General features: G+C 39.4%; 1 protein-coding gene across 1 annotated transcript in view; it reads left to right on the top strand.

The window, feature by feature from the left end:
• Positions 1-13,692, top strand: part of EFNA5 (ephrin-A5) — a 303,193-nt gene that overhangs the window by 278,822 nt on the left and 10,679 nt on the right. Inside the window, exon 3 of the mRNA XM_011949313.1 lies at positions 13,558-13,623. Coding sequence (XP_011804703.1) covers positions 13,558-13,623 — 66 coding nt within the window. The remainder of the gene's footprint in view (positions 1-13,557; positions 13,624-13,692) is intronic.

Genomic DNA, 13,692 nt, shown 5'->3' with positions numbered 1-13,692 from the left:
AGCAAACTTCAAAGCCAATTTCAATTGAGACCTCTTAGATTAAAAAGGTAAGTTGACCCAAGAGTTTTCTTCCACTAAGCAGTGGCAAAATCGAATGCATTTCTCCTCAAAATGCGAAGTAATACAAGAAATCTTCCTATTTGTATGACATGTGGAGTCAGCATGGCAATAGGAATGATTCCTTAAAACTGAAGTAGCACATCGCTGTCACTGTCACGGTTAATGGGTAGAATACTTGTTTTTATATGTTAGCTGCAGCAATTGCTTAAGAAATAGAAACAAAATGTTAAAGGATGGTTATCCTTTTTTCCATTCTTCAGGCTTTTCATATACTAGAAGCTCCTAAAGATGCATCATTGATTTATTTACTATACTTCATGTTAAAGTTATAATTGTAATTTATCAATCTTTTATTATCCATCTGTGCATTATCTGATTGCTAAACTAAGGTTTCTGGCAAATCAGATAGTAAACAAATCTCTCAATAAGTTTGCACCAGCAATAAAGTAGGCAAAGTTTTCATCTAGCTAGCTATGAGATTGCTCTGTACATTAGCAAGAGGAAATATAAAAGGTAATATTCACAGAGAGTTAAAAACATAGCAGATCAATCTGTGAAGATCTCGTTTCTGGAACACCTTGTTGCCTTTGGTTATTTTTTGTAATACATGGCCCTGAATATTTCTGGCTAGTTCAGTTTTCGGTTCATTCACTTATTCACTCCTACCAAAATGTTTCTTGGGTACCTCCTTTGTGCCAAGCAGTATGTTAGATTTTAGAAACACTGTGATATATTAAAAAATGATTCCTGCTTCTGGAGCTTACAGCTTCATCAGGAAGTAGACAATAAACCAGGAAACAAACAAATCTATAACTGCCGGTTATACTAGTAGGGAGCTGGATGCAGTGCTACAGAAACATGGAGATAGCTTTCGATTAGGTGGTCACAGGAGGCTTCTCTGAGGAGGCAACATGTGATCCAGGACCTGAAAGGAAGTGTCAGGATGAATTTTTGGTACACAGAAGGGTGGGTTTTATCTGTAAAATAAGTTCATTTAAATTTTACATTTAAAATTTGACTTATTGAAGTTATAAATTTTTTAAAATCTTTCTAAAAATTTCAAATTTAGCCTATTCAGATTAGCTTATACATCTTATTCTATATATAAAGCTAGCAAATGTAAATATTTGGTTTCACTTAAAACCTTGGTGAATTAAATAGACTTTAAAACATTTTAAGCTGAACTTAGATTTAGTTATTCTCTATCGTTTAAAAATATTTTAGTTGTCTGACTGTAAAAACTTATTTCAGTAATTCTTATTATAACAAATTAAATTTTAAAGTATGATGAACCTTTAGTTCTCCTAAATGTTCTAAAACTGTACACGTAAATTATAGGTTTAGTCACTGCTAAAATTTCACTTAGTCACAAATCTAAGTCAATTTTTCCATTATATATTTTAAATTAGAATTGCTTGTCTGACCTGTTACTTAAATTGGCCAAAGTTATCCCACAGTTTAAAAGTATTAAAGTACCACATTCACAGATGGCATTTTTTAATGCACAAGAAATACTCGTTATGGTTTTGACTCTTTACAAAATGCCTCTTTTAAGCTCTGCTGTGGTTGAAAGATAGTTGTATCCCTCAGCACAGTTTAGGGGGTTATGTTCTCATGTAATATCTGAGTTGTTTTAACTTGCCGAGAGGTTTCTCTAATCTTCATGATTAGAGGAATTCAGCAAGGACAATGTCACCCTTACCTGTGATCATGATTGTCCAGAGCCACCTTTTATCATTACTTAAAGAAGCCCATGGTCACCTGGATTCTAACCTCACTTTGCTTTTATTCTCTGTTCACTGGGAGGGGCCTGCAACCTGTACCCAAACTATCATTTGATTACATTCTACATATCTTTGGATCTACAGATGCCCACATTCCTTTCTCTCTCTCTCTCTCTCTCTCTCTCTCTTCCTTCCTTCCTTCCTTCCCTCCCTCCCTCCTTCCCTCCCTCGCTCCTTCCCTTTCTTTCTGTCTCTCTCTTTCTTTCTTTCTTCCTTTCTTTCTTTTTTTGAGTAGAGATGGGGTTTTGCCATGTTGGCCAGGCTGGTCTCAAACTCCTGACCCTTAGGTGACCTGCCTGCCTTGGCCTCCTAAACTGCTGGGATTACAGGCGTGAGCCACCACGCCTGGCCTCCTTTCACTTATTTCTTACTTCTTGGGACCCCACACTTTTACAGATATTGAAATGCTACCTACTTGAATTTCATATATTCCTGGCTTTGCCTGATTATTAGATCAGTTTCCAAGATCATTCTACAAGAAGGAGCCAGCAGTGTGGGCAGGGGAGACTTCTAGTTCTAGGACAAGGCCCTCTTTTGTTTTCTTAATTCCTTTGACATTTACTGCTACCCCTCTCTTCACTTTTGTGTCCTAATCCTAAATTTTAGTTCATATTTGGTCAACAAATCACCTTGCAGCTAGAAGATTTTTTTTTTTTTTTTTTTTGAGGCAGTGTCTCACTCTGTCACCCAGGCTGGAGTGCAGTGGTACAGACACAGCTCGGCTCACTGCAACTTTGACCTCCTGGGCTCAAGCCACCCTCCTGCCTCAGCCTCCCGAGTTGCTGGGAACACAGGTACACACCACCACACCTGGACAATTAAAAAAAAAATTTTTTTTATATATAGAGACAGGGTCTCACCACATTGCCCAGGCTATTCTCAAACTCTCGGGCTCAAGCAATCCTCCTGCCTCAGCTTCCCAAAATGCTGGGATTATAGATGTGAGCCACTGTGCCTGGCCTTGACAGATTTTTTTTAAATCTCTACAATAATTCTTCAAATCTTTATTGAATACCTGCTAGGAACAAAGCGATAGACTCCCCAGAACCAAGAACCCAAGAACACAACAACTTGGCATGGCTCCTGCCTTTGGGGGAATTTGCAACTCTAGTGGCAGAAATAAGATGTGTTAACCAGTTCTAAAACAAAATAGAATGGGTTAAGTGCTAATAAGGAGACAGAAACAGATCTCCGTGGGAACCTGGAAGAGGGTTATTGTGTTAGAGAAGTGGAGACATACCTCAAGTGGCCAGAGGGAGCAGGAATTTTGAGAGGCAAAGGAAAAGTCACATGAGAAAAAGTGGACTTTCCAGGCGATTCTAGGAGGGAATATTGTTGGAACAAGCTATGAATGTATGCCAAAGAAGGGAAAACAGTGGGAGGGATAAAGAGGGAGCCCGGGAAGTTGAGGCCGCAGTGAGCCCTGATTGCACCCCTGCATTCCGGCCTGGGCCACAGAGACCCTGTCTCAAAAAACAAACAAACAACAAACAAAATGAAGAAGAATAAGGTTGGGACCAGATTATGGAAGAGGAAACCCTCACTGCTGTTCTGTGCTATGACGAATGGGAATGCACAACCATTAACTTTTCTGGAGATAATCCATCTCAGAGACAATCAGAGGAAGCTAGAATTTAGTCCATGAGATTGGCTTTCCTTTTCTTCACTCTATCTATGTAAAAGCGTTATCAAGGAAAGCATTTTGAGTGTGAAACAAAATGTACATTCCTGGTACCTAACAACTCCCTCCTTGGTAAAATTTCGTCTTCTACAGAGAGAACGTTAATTTGTTCAGGCCTCTAGGATTCCATGTGGAGCCTGCAGGCTAAATGAATGGATATTTCTGTCTAGATAATTGTAATACCACCAGAAATGATAGGCACTGGGGAGAACATGGCTTACTGGTTAAGAAATGTAACCAAAGAAATCATTGATTTGTGTAAACAGATAATTACCCCTCCCCCTCCTTTTCTTTTAGGTGGAGTCTCACTCTGTCATCCAGGCTAGAGTGCAGTGGTGTGATCTTGGCTCACTGCAACCTCCACTTCCCAGGTTCAAACAGTTCTCTGCTTCAGCCTCCCAAATAGCTGGGATTACAGGTGCCTGCCCCCATGCCCGACTAATTTTGGTATTTTTAGTAGACATGGGGTTTCACCATCTTGGACAGTCTGGTCTTGAACTCCTGACCTAATGATCCACCTGCCTCGGCCTCCCGAAGTGTTGGGATTACAGGTGTGAGCCACCATGCCCAGCCTGTTTTGTATTTTTTTTTTTTTAATTAGAGACAAGGTCTCACCCTGTCGCCTGGGCTGGAGTGCACTGGCACAGTCATAGCTTACTGCAGTCTCAGTCCTGGACTCAGGTGATCCTCCTGCCTTAGCCTCCTTAGTAGCTGGGACTATAGTTAGACACCAGGCTAACCCAAATAGTATACAAAACAAAAATTAAAGAGCGTAATGAGAGCGTTTATATATAGCAGCACAATATCCATGGACTGGTATAGCCATGGTGCGGGGTCTATAGCCACCTCTGGGCTGGTTTTCTTTAGTGTCATCACTGTCATGTTGCAAAAGCAGTGTCAACACCCAGTCTAGCTTCCTTTCTGCAGGATTTACATCCTTGTCCTACTGTCCCTCTAGCTTAATAGCATGCTCATGCTCTTAACATGGATTGAAAAAAGACCTGAGATCTTAACATATTTTCAAAAGGATCAAGATCTTCCAGCACCCTAATTCTCTAAATTCTCTCAGCCTCAGTGCACATCCTCACATAAATGTCTTCATCACCACCACCACCCTCCAACACACACAAAATAACAAATCAAACTATGGTAGAATCTGGTTTTTAAAATTTAGGCTAGAAAGGATCACAGTTAATTTCCCTTGTTTTTCTTATGACTCCTAAATAACTTTTAATCACCACTATCCACACCTGAGCCCTTCCCCCTCCACATTTGTACTCAGAACTCACAACCTCAGAAGCCTTCTTCAGCTGGGTGCCCCCTGCTTAGGGATGTCCCCATGCAGAGGCCCCAGTAAGTGCAGAGCTGATGCTATCAATCTGTAGAGTAGTGAAACAATATTCTAGGTCTGTAGGGATCACCTGAGTTTTTCTAAGTGCCCTATGAAATTGTACTCCCCCTCTAAAACAGGTCATACTTAAAATTTGTTTTAGAGAAGATGAAGCTAATGAGGAAACTGAGGCATAGGCAGGTTAAGTAGCTGGCTCAAAACCACAAAATAAGTCAAAAAGAATGAACCAGGGAGAAAGAGAATCATTATGCATACACTCAAACTGCTAAGCCATGTTTCTTAAAAGAAGCCTCACCAAGGAGAAGAATAATGAAAGGAGTTTTGAAAGGCTCACAGAAATATTAGCTTTTTTCTAGGAGCTTCTTTGAATTGTATTAACTTGATGATTTATTAGTAATTTACTGTCATGCTACATTAGTGTTTTCTGATAACGACATTGTTTCTGTTAATATCGTACGAATGAGGAATGAGATTTGTGGCTTTGCTTTCGTTGCCTAACAGCTAACAAGCCACCCTCAGAGGGTATCACACAGAGGGGCAAAAGGAGCCTGTGGAGAAGCAATAATATAAATAGTTCCTCTTGTGGGATTCTAGGAATTCTGCCTTTGTTGGAGTTTTGGTTTTTGTTGTTGTTACGGTTATTATGGGGCTTCCATCTGAAGAAGAGGTTTTCTAAGTGAATAATTCTGTCTATCTGGTTTGTTGCTGTTTTGTCTTGTTTTGTTTTGTCAGATAATACCTCTGTAGTACAGTAGGTTCACCAGAGTAACTCAAACAAGAAAGAAAGAACTGGCTGACCTTAAAGCTTGAGAAAGTCACTTAAATATTGTGTGGCCTTAGGCAAGGCCAGGTCTCAGAGAATAGTTAGAACACTCATTGATAATCGAAAACTTACTTTTTCATAACTGTTCAAAGATGTTCAGTGATTTTTAAAAATAGTAAAATATATAAGAAACTGAAATATATTTCTTCATGTGAAGGAGTTTCTTAGACAATTAAAGTGATATCTAAATATTATCTTGCTTTCTGTGCCTGTGTGGACTAGATTTCCCCATTCACATGACTGACGGAGGTGAAATTTACATTCAGAATGTGAGATTTATTTAAAGCTGTCTTAAAATTTCCTTAGAACTAGAAATGGGCCGGGCATGGTGGCTCACACCAGTAATCTCAGCACTTTGAGAGGCTGAGGCAGGGGGATCACTTGAGGTCAGGAGTTCAAGACCAACCTGCTCAACATGCTGAAACTCTGTTTCTACTAAAAGTACAGAAATTAGCTGGGCATGCTGGCATGCACTTGTAATCCCAGCTACTCGGCAGGCTGAGACAGGAGAATCGCTTGAACGTGGTAGGTGAAAGTTGCAGTGAGCTGAGATCGCACCACTGTACTCCAGCCTGGGCGATGGAATGAGACTCTGTCTCAAAAAAAAAAAAAAGAAAGAAAGAAAAGAACTAGAAATGCTTCTTATAAGGGGACATTTTAAAATCATTCTCCAAAATCCACGTTTTTGTCTCATACCTGAATAGATATCAAACTGTATGAGACAAATCATCCCCTTCTAGAGTAAGCAGCAGAAACAAAGTTTGTTGTCACTGAGCTTTTAAACACAAGTAAAAGTTTGTTCATACTTCAAATAAATATATACAAAAAGCATGTTAATGTCCTATTTGAGTATTCCTAGAAATGAGTGGAAACTTGTCCTCAGCCATTTACTTGAGGTCGCTAAGAAAAAGTAATTGATCTACTGAGACTTACCTGCTGGAATTTAAATAATACTCAGGTTAGTTATTAGCAATGAGAACTTTGCCTTAAGGGGACAGAGAGATGGGAGGGGAGGGAAACAGTGGGTAGAATGGGTGGTGCTTCCCATTTCTCTTTTGTGTGTGGCTGCACAGCTGGAACTTATTTTACCTCCCTTGTCCCGAAGTTTACGCTAATTATTTGTTCCCTGTTACAGTTCCCTGGTGTTAAAACCAAGTTTTAACTTGCAGAGTATGTTTTTCTATCCCTCTTGTTATGTGGTGGGAAACACATTCCTTTTCTTATTCTAATTTTTAAAGGAAACATCCCCAGAGTCATATCAAAGTTTCTAATATTTACATGATATTCTTAATTTCTCCAAGGCCTCTATCTGGACTTAGTGACCTCCTTTCCAAATTTTACATTTTGGGCTCTGATCTTAAGCTGCCCATGATTTAAGTCTTGAGACACAGTGGACTGCAAGAGAAGAAATGTGTTGGCAAATTTAGCAGCTCCTGGGGTTGCACCATGGATGCAAGCTTGGTAAACCAGGGCCATGAGCAAGTCATTAAAACACGTGACTTTTAAATCCCGAAAGTTAGAATGGGTGAGAAGTATTTCATCATAACACATGATTTTGTTCTTTATATGAAAATTAAGTATCCTAGGGTGCTTTTTAAAAAGAGCACATAGCCATTTGCAAATTGTTGCTCTAGTATTCTTCCCTTAGAAGAGGCCTAACTTTTGTTTTAAGAAGTTTTCTGTGGATCTGGTAACCATTTTCCAAATCCATATGGCTTTGGTTAATCTCTATTCTGTTCCCACCACTTCTTCTGTTTCCCCGCTCCACTCATATACACAAACTGGATTTTATTGATTCGTCAAATTTTAGGAGATATTTCCAGTAGTACCATGTATTTAAATGGGCTTTACTTTTTCAGCATTTATTGTGAATGGAATATTAATGCTTAATTCCACCTTCACCTGCCTAATTTGCATATATTTGTGTTGTATGTTGAACTGCATAAAAAACCTACAGGGGAAAAAACTGGGCCGTGCTAACAGCTAATAGCCTGTCTTTTCTTTTGACTTGCACAAATTGAGAAATATTGCCTGTGGCAAACATAATGGAAAACTGCATTTTTAATGCCCCCACACACACTCATTTCTTTAAAAAGAAGAAAGCGGCTGAATATTCTTAAAAATAAAACTTCCCAAAGTACCCAGATTGACATGGGACACAGAAAAGGAGGATTTTGGCTTTCAGAATTAAGATTGGAAGCTGAATAAGGTTAGGCAGAGATGTTAAGGTTGACTAACGAGTCCAGTGTTGGGCCTGAAAATGTGAAAGAAATACAATATTTCCCTCCTTTTCTGCTAAAAGTTTGGTACTTCGTAAAGAAGAATGGTTGTTACCTTGATGATCAGGGAACTTTTGAGTTGTTTGAAGTCTCATAATCTTTGTATTTAACTTGATGGCCTGTGTAGAGGATAACTAATAGGAGTTTGTTTTTATAGTAAGAGAAGTTTTAACTTATTTTAAAATCCTTTCAGGTATTTTTAAAGACTGCCTTTGCATTCTATTTCTCCTATTTGAAGAAAGGCATTCTCCTTAAGATTTGTGTTCACATTTTGTATCCACTCATTTCGGTTTCCCCAGCAATTTGGAGTTAAAATGAGACATCATGTAATTGCAAAGAACAGCACAGGTTGGCTGCCTTAGCAAAAGCAAACTAAGTTGCATAGGAAGGAAAATGAAAAACACTTTTTAAATGCTGGAGTGAGAACATTTAAATTGATACGTCTTGTCGTATTTCTTCAACAGCAGCTTATAATTACCTTTCTTCAAGGCATATTTTAAGTGGACTCGTAACAGTAGCTTGCAATGTAAACTAGTAAGAGATCCAGTTGTTGAGGCATGGCAGCAGAATCAGGAGTGTGCAGCTCTGTGGGAGCAAGGGCATGCTGGCCATTACCAGAGCATGCCGGAGTGTCTTAGTCCTTCAGTCGGAAGTTGGCTTTAAGCCTTTAATTACACAGATTTGTTAGTGTACAGCATTGTATCAGCTCTTGATTAAAACATCACCCCCAAATTTTGTGGCTGAAACATTTATTATTCCAGTTTCCGTGGACCAGGAATCCAGGGGCAGCGTAGCTGGATCCTTTGGGTTTCTCCCAAGGCAACAGTCATCTCAAGGCTCAGCGAGAAGGATTCATTTTCCAGCTCACTCACCCGATTGTTAGCCGATTCAGTTCCTTGTGGTTTGTTGAACTGACATCAGTTCCTTGCACCTCTTGGCTGGAAGTCTCCCTTAGTTTCTTGCTACATGGTCCTCTCCATTGGAAATCTCACAATATGGTACCTTGCTTCATGAGCAAAAGACAGAGTGTTCACTAGAAGTAAGGCACAGTCTTTTGTAACATAATCAGAGTGACAACCCATCACTTTTGCAGTGTTCTGCTCATTAGAAGCAAGTTAATAGGTTCAGCCCCCTCTCAAGGGGAGGGGATTATACAGAGGCCTGCCTACAGGAAGTTGGGGATCACTGGGAGCCATGTCAGAAGCTGCGTGCCACAAGCATCGTGGCAGTACCTGAAGGGATGTGTTCTCTACTCTGTCTGAAGGACAGACCTATGATGAATTGTGGTGTGAATGTTACATATATTTGCATTGCTAATTATAACTTTTAGAAGTGCTGATTTGGGGCACTGAATATGGTCACTTTTCTATACCAAATTGGCTAAGTGCTGAGTCACGCTCACCTGAGCCCCAGGAGACCAAGATTTTTGGGAAGGCTAAAGTTAGAGCCCCTGTCTGAGGTCATGGAACAGAGTAAAAGTAAGGGGCCCTCACGGCCTTATTAGCGAGGTACTCTAAACACAGAGAACCAGAGAGTCTCCAGCTTGTATTTCATTATGTGTTATAAGGTTTTGATTGGTACTTTGCAGCTCATTCGGGGGAAGGGACTCTATGGATTGATTTATAAAGTTGCTATTAAGATAATGGAATGGAATGGTTATGCTTGTTTTAATTGTCCCCATATCCCTACTCCCAACCTCCTGACTCCAATATACACTTTAAGCAGTAAACTGAGTAAATGGATGTGAATTTGGATTATGTGGCGGCTGTTTAAGACATTTCTCATTTTAAGTTGAAAAATCCTATTAGAAAGTCCATGTATCTTTAGAGGAAGATTTCAGATCTAGATTTTTTTCACCTGTTTGCAAGTCACTGCCTCTTTTTGGTTACCAAAGCTCCAATTTGGAAATTTAGGGATAAAATGTCTTCTGTCCCAGTTGCTGCTGGTTAGCTTCTGGAGGACCTGTGAAACCTCTGATAAACATGTCTGGTACACACTCTTGCTCCCTGCCCAGAGCTGCACTGGCTCTTCATGTAAACCTCAGTTGTCACATGGATCCCTCCAGGTACCCTAAACTGTGGTTCATATTTATGTCCCAGCTTGAAGAAGCACAACACAAGGGCAGGGACAGTTTGAAATCTTATATCTCTTCACATACACAGCACCTAATAAAGAAGCTGACACATAGTAGGCATTTTATTTTATTTATTTATTTTTGATACAGAGTCTAGCACTGTTGCTGGGCTGGAGTATAGTAGCTTAATCTCGGCTCACTGCAACCTCCGCCTCCTGGACTCAAGCAATTCTCATGCCTCAGCCTCCCGAGTAGCTGGGATTACAAGTGTGTGCCACCATGCTCGGCTAATTTTTGCATTTTTAGTAGAGACAGGGTTTTGCCAAGTTGGCCAGGCTGGTCTCAATCTCCTGGCCTTAAGTGATCCATCCACCTTGGCCTCCTACAGTGTTAGGATTGTAGGCGTGAACCACTGCACCCAGCCCATAGCAGGCATTTTAAAAGCATTTGAAATGGTAGATGAAGCTGCAGTGATATGTAATGGATTTTTATAATTATTCACTATCAACTTTCAACACCAACTATTCATTTTCTAAGGAAAGCAGCACAAGAAGTTATATATAGTGAATATAATTTATGTGTATAAATTTATATATATTTATGTATGTAATTTATGTATAAAATGCTTACATATTTGCTTTTAACTAAGATAAAGTTGACTTTTAACTAAGACAAAGTGATGTATCTCTAGAGCCATAAGGATTAATACTACCTGCCTCCTGACAAAAACAAGGCATGTTTTAAGATTTTACTCCCTCGTTTCCATCCTCTGCTCTATCTATTGCTCATAAATTGATCCTGAGATTTTCTTTATAAGTTTAGTAGTGGGAATATTATATGTTTCAATTCCTCTGTTATGTTTTGTTTTTAGTGCTCAGTCCTCTGCCTTTTGCTTATTGTGATTCGTAATGCACTTATATCTTCAAATAGTACTAAAAATTAATCATCTGTATATTTAAGTTGGTATAAAGTCATCCTTTGTCAGCCAGGAAGTGTGTGGTGAAAGAACCTTGAGCATAACATAGAGGAAAACCACACTCTCACTTTATTAAACCTTACATTAAAAAAACGGAGTTTTGATAGTATATGGAAAAAGTTTTCATCTTTTTGGATTTTTTGTTTGTTTTTCAAGGTGTTAAATAAGAAACCCGAGTTATGCTGAGCTAGTAAGGCACACTTCTCAGGTTGTCTTGAAGGGTTAGGAGTTTACTCCTTGAGCTCAGGCCAGTGATGCAGTGATGATAGAGTCAATCCATGGCGTGCAATCTGTGTTGTGTACTCACATATCACATTGTATGCTAATATTCCTTGTTCATAAATTTTTCTAAGGATTAGAGTATAATAGTCAAACAGTATCACAAGGCATCAGTCACATTTTCTGGTGATAGAAAATGGGGAAGTAATGGGGCAGGTTGTTAGGGAAGAGGTTTTTATTTTATGTGTCATATAAATACAAATACATTCGATATTTTTAATTTACGGAAGTATGTAGCACATCCACTAGCTAATACTATGTCCCTCCTTGAGAGCTCATGAGAGAACTCTCCAGTTTTTTCCTGGATGGCTTATCATTTGCTGTTCAGTTATTCCCATGTGCCCTACAATAATTTTCATGTCCTGGATTTATTTCTCCTAAATACAAATCTGAAAGACCTGTACTAAATCCAAGAAGCTCCTCCCTAAACCAATTAAGCATTTGATTCTGTCTTCACCCTGTTTATCTAGCAGTATCATCTGTAAAGTCAGTTATTTGCATGTAGCAAATCAAGTTCACGAGGCTTGAAGTGAGTTCATCGCAGCTCAGAAATTCCTAGAACAGCAGTGTGAACATCCATGTGTCACTTTTTTCACACTAACTCTCATGAATAAGACATATACTCCCTCAAGAACCCGTGGTTTTCCTAATGAATTGGAGTCACCTATGTGTACTGTATTTGCGACATGCACATTTGCAGTTGAGGTCCACAGGAAGGACACCATTTCCTGGATCAAACCGCAGAGTGCAAATATTGTGCCCTAAATAACACACTAGTTACTGTAAATGTCAGTAGAGGGAGTTTTTCTGACTTTGATTTAATGAAAGCCTACAGCAAAGCCAGCTGTTAGCACTTCTTAACTGCTTGTCAAAGCAACCAGGGGAGATAGGGAGGACCAAAAACACTTTTTCTCTATACTTTTGTTTTAAAATTAAAGTAGTTTTCAACAGGTGTTGAATAGGGACACTGGGGGCTCTATACTACTTGACATTATTTAGTTGGTGAATTTAGTTCTCCTCCAGGAGGGTTACTTGGATCTAGAATTGCATAAGGAGATTATATGAAATGTGTTTGCAAGTTTGTATATTGAATCCTCTCACCTGCAAAAGAAAGCATTTTTGTGTTCTGGGCTCCCCATGAGGAATAATTTAAAAATAAAGGAGAGAGAAGACACACCAAATGCCAGTCCCTCGCTTTGTCACTTTGGGTATCGCCAAACTCATTGTAAGCCATGTGTGATTTGATGGATGTCATCTGCGTTTTCTGAACAAAGAAACCACTTGAAGCAAACACATAGGGAGGAAAGTATGCGACGCTTGTTTCTGTAAGTTTTTTCATTTCTAGAATGCATTAGTAAATACATGTGGTTGTGAAGGGCCTTACTGCCCTTGGAAATTCCTCTGACATTTTGCTGTGTGTACAGAGGGGAGATAATCTTTCAACCGTGGGGAAAGTTTGCAGTCTTATTATCTTGAAGAGGAGAAGAAAGTTTCTTCCTCAAGTGATTTATAACTTGAAACATGCTGTCATGTTTTGGTAAGCCCACTTTATTAATTCCATCCTTCTCTGTGGCAAATTAAAAGAAAAAATACATGTACCATTGCAACACAGTACTTTCTCAATAGCATATTGTACTTATAATAGCATGATGGAAGTTACGGGCTTGGGTTAGTCATATAGAATGCAGAGCCAAGTTCTGAGTAAAACCTCTAATTGAATTACCTGCAAAAGCACTGACAGACAAGCTTTCAGGACGGACAAAGCTCTGCTTTCCCGAGCAGAAATAGGTCACGTTTAAGTCTGCCTTGTAACTCTCTGTTATTGGTTTTTGCCGGCACTTTCAGCTCGTGCCTCTGTTGGGCCCCTTTTCCTGCAGCAGAGGAGGAACAGCTCTGTGAAAGCCAGAGGGCTCACACATTATCCTCTCGATTTAGAGAAAATTGATAACAGATCAAGTTAAATGGAAGAGCCTTTGAAATAAAAATCCAAAGTATTTCTTCACAGATTACTCAGATTCTTGCATGATTCTTTTATTGTATTGAAAAGAGAAGGTCAGGATGTGAAAGTAGCCTTTCTGTAGCAGTGAGACCTGAAAAGTACTGTTTGTTTTAATTTGGGGGAAGAAATTAGAGAAAGTTCCTGTTGTTCAAATCAGGAAAGAATTTATTGTCCATCATGTGTATGTGAAAATGAAGAGTAATATGTTGTTCTCTTCTTTCTCTCGTGCTCTCTCTCTGTGTTATCCACAGCCTCTGCAATCCCAGATAATGGAAGAAGGTCCTGTCTAAAGCTCAAAGTCTTTGTGAGACCGACAAGTAAGTTCACTAGAATGAGCTTCAGAGGGTGGCTTCACTGCGCATGCTTTATTGTGTGGTCTGGTTCAC

This window comes from Colobus angolensis, unplaced genomic scaffold (assembly GCF_000951035.1).
Source record: "Colobus angolensis palliatus isolate OR3802 unplaced genomic scaffold, Cang.pa_1.0 Scaffold298, whole genome shotgun sequence".
Taxonomy (NCBI): domain Eukaryota; kingdom Metazoa; phylum Chordata; class Mammalia; order Primates; family Cercopithecidae; genus Colobus; species Colobus angolensis.
This window is presented reverse-complemented; position numbering and strand designations above follow the sequence as displayed.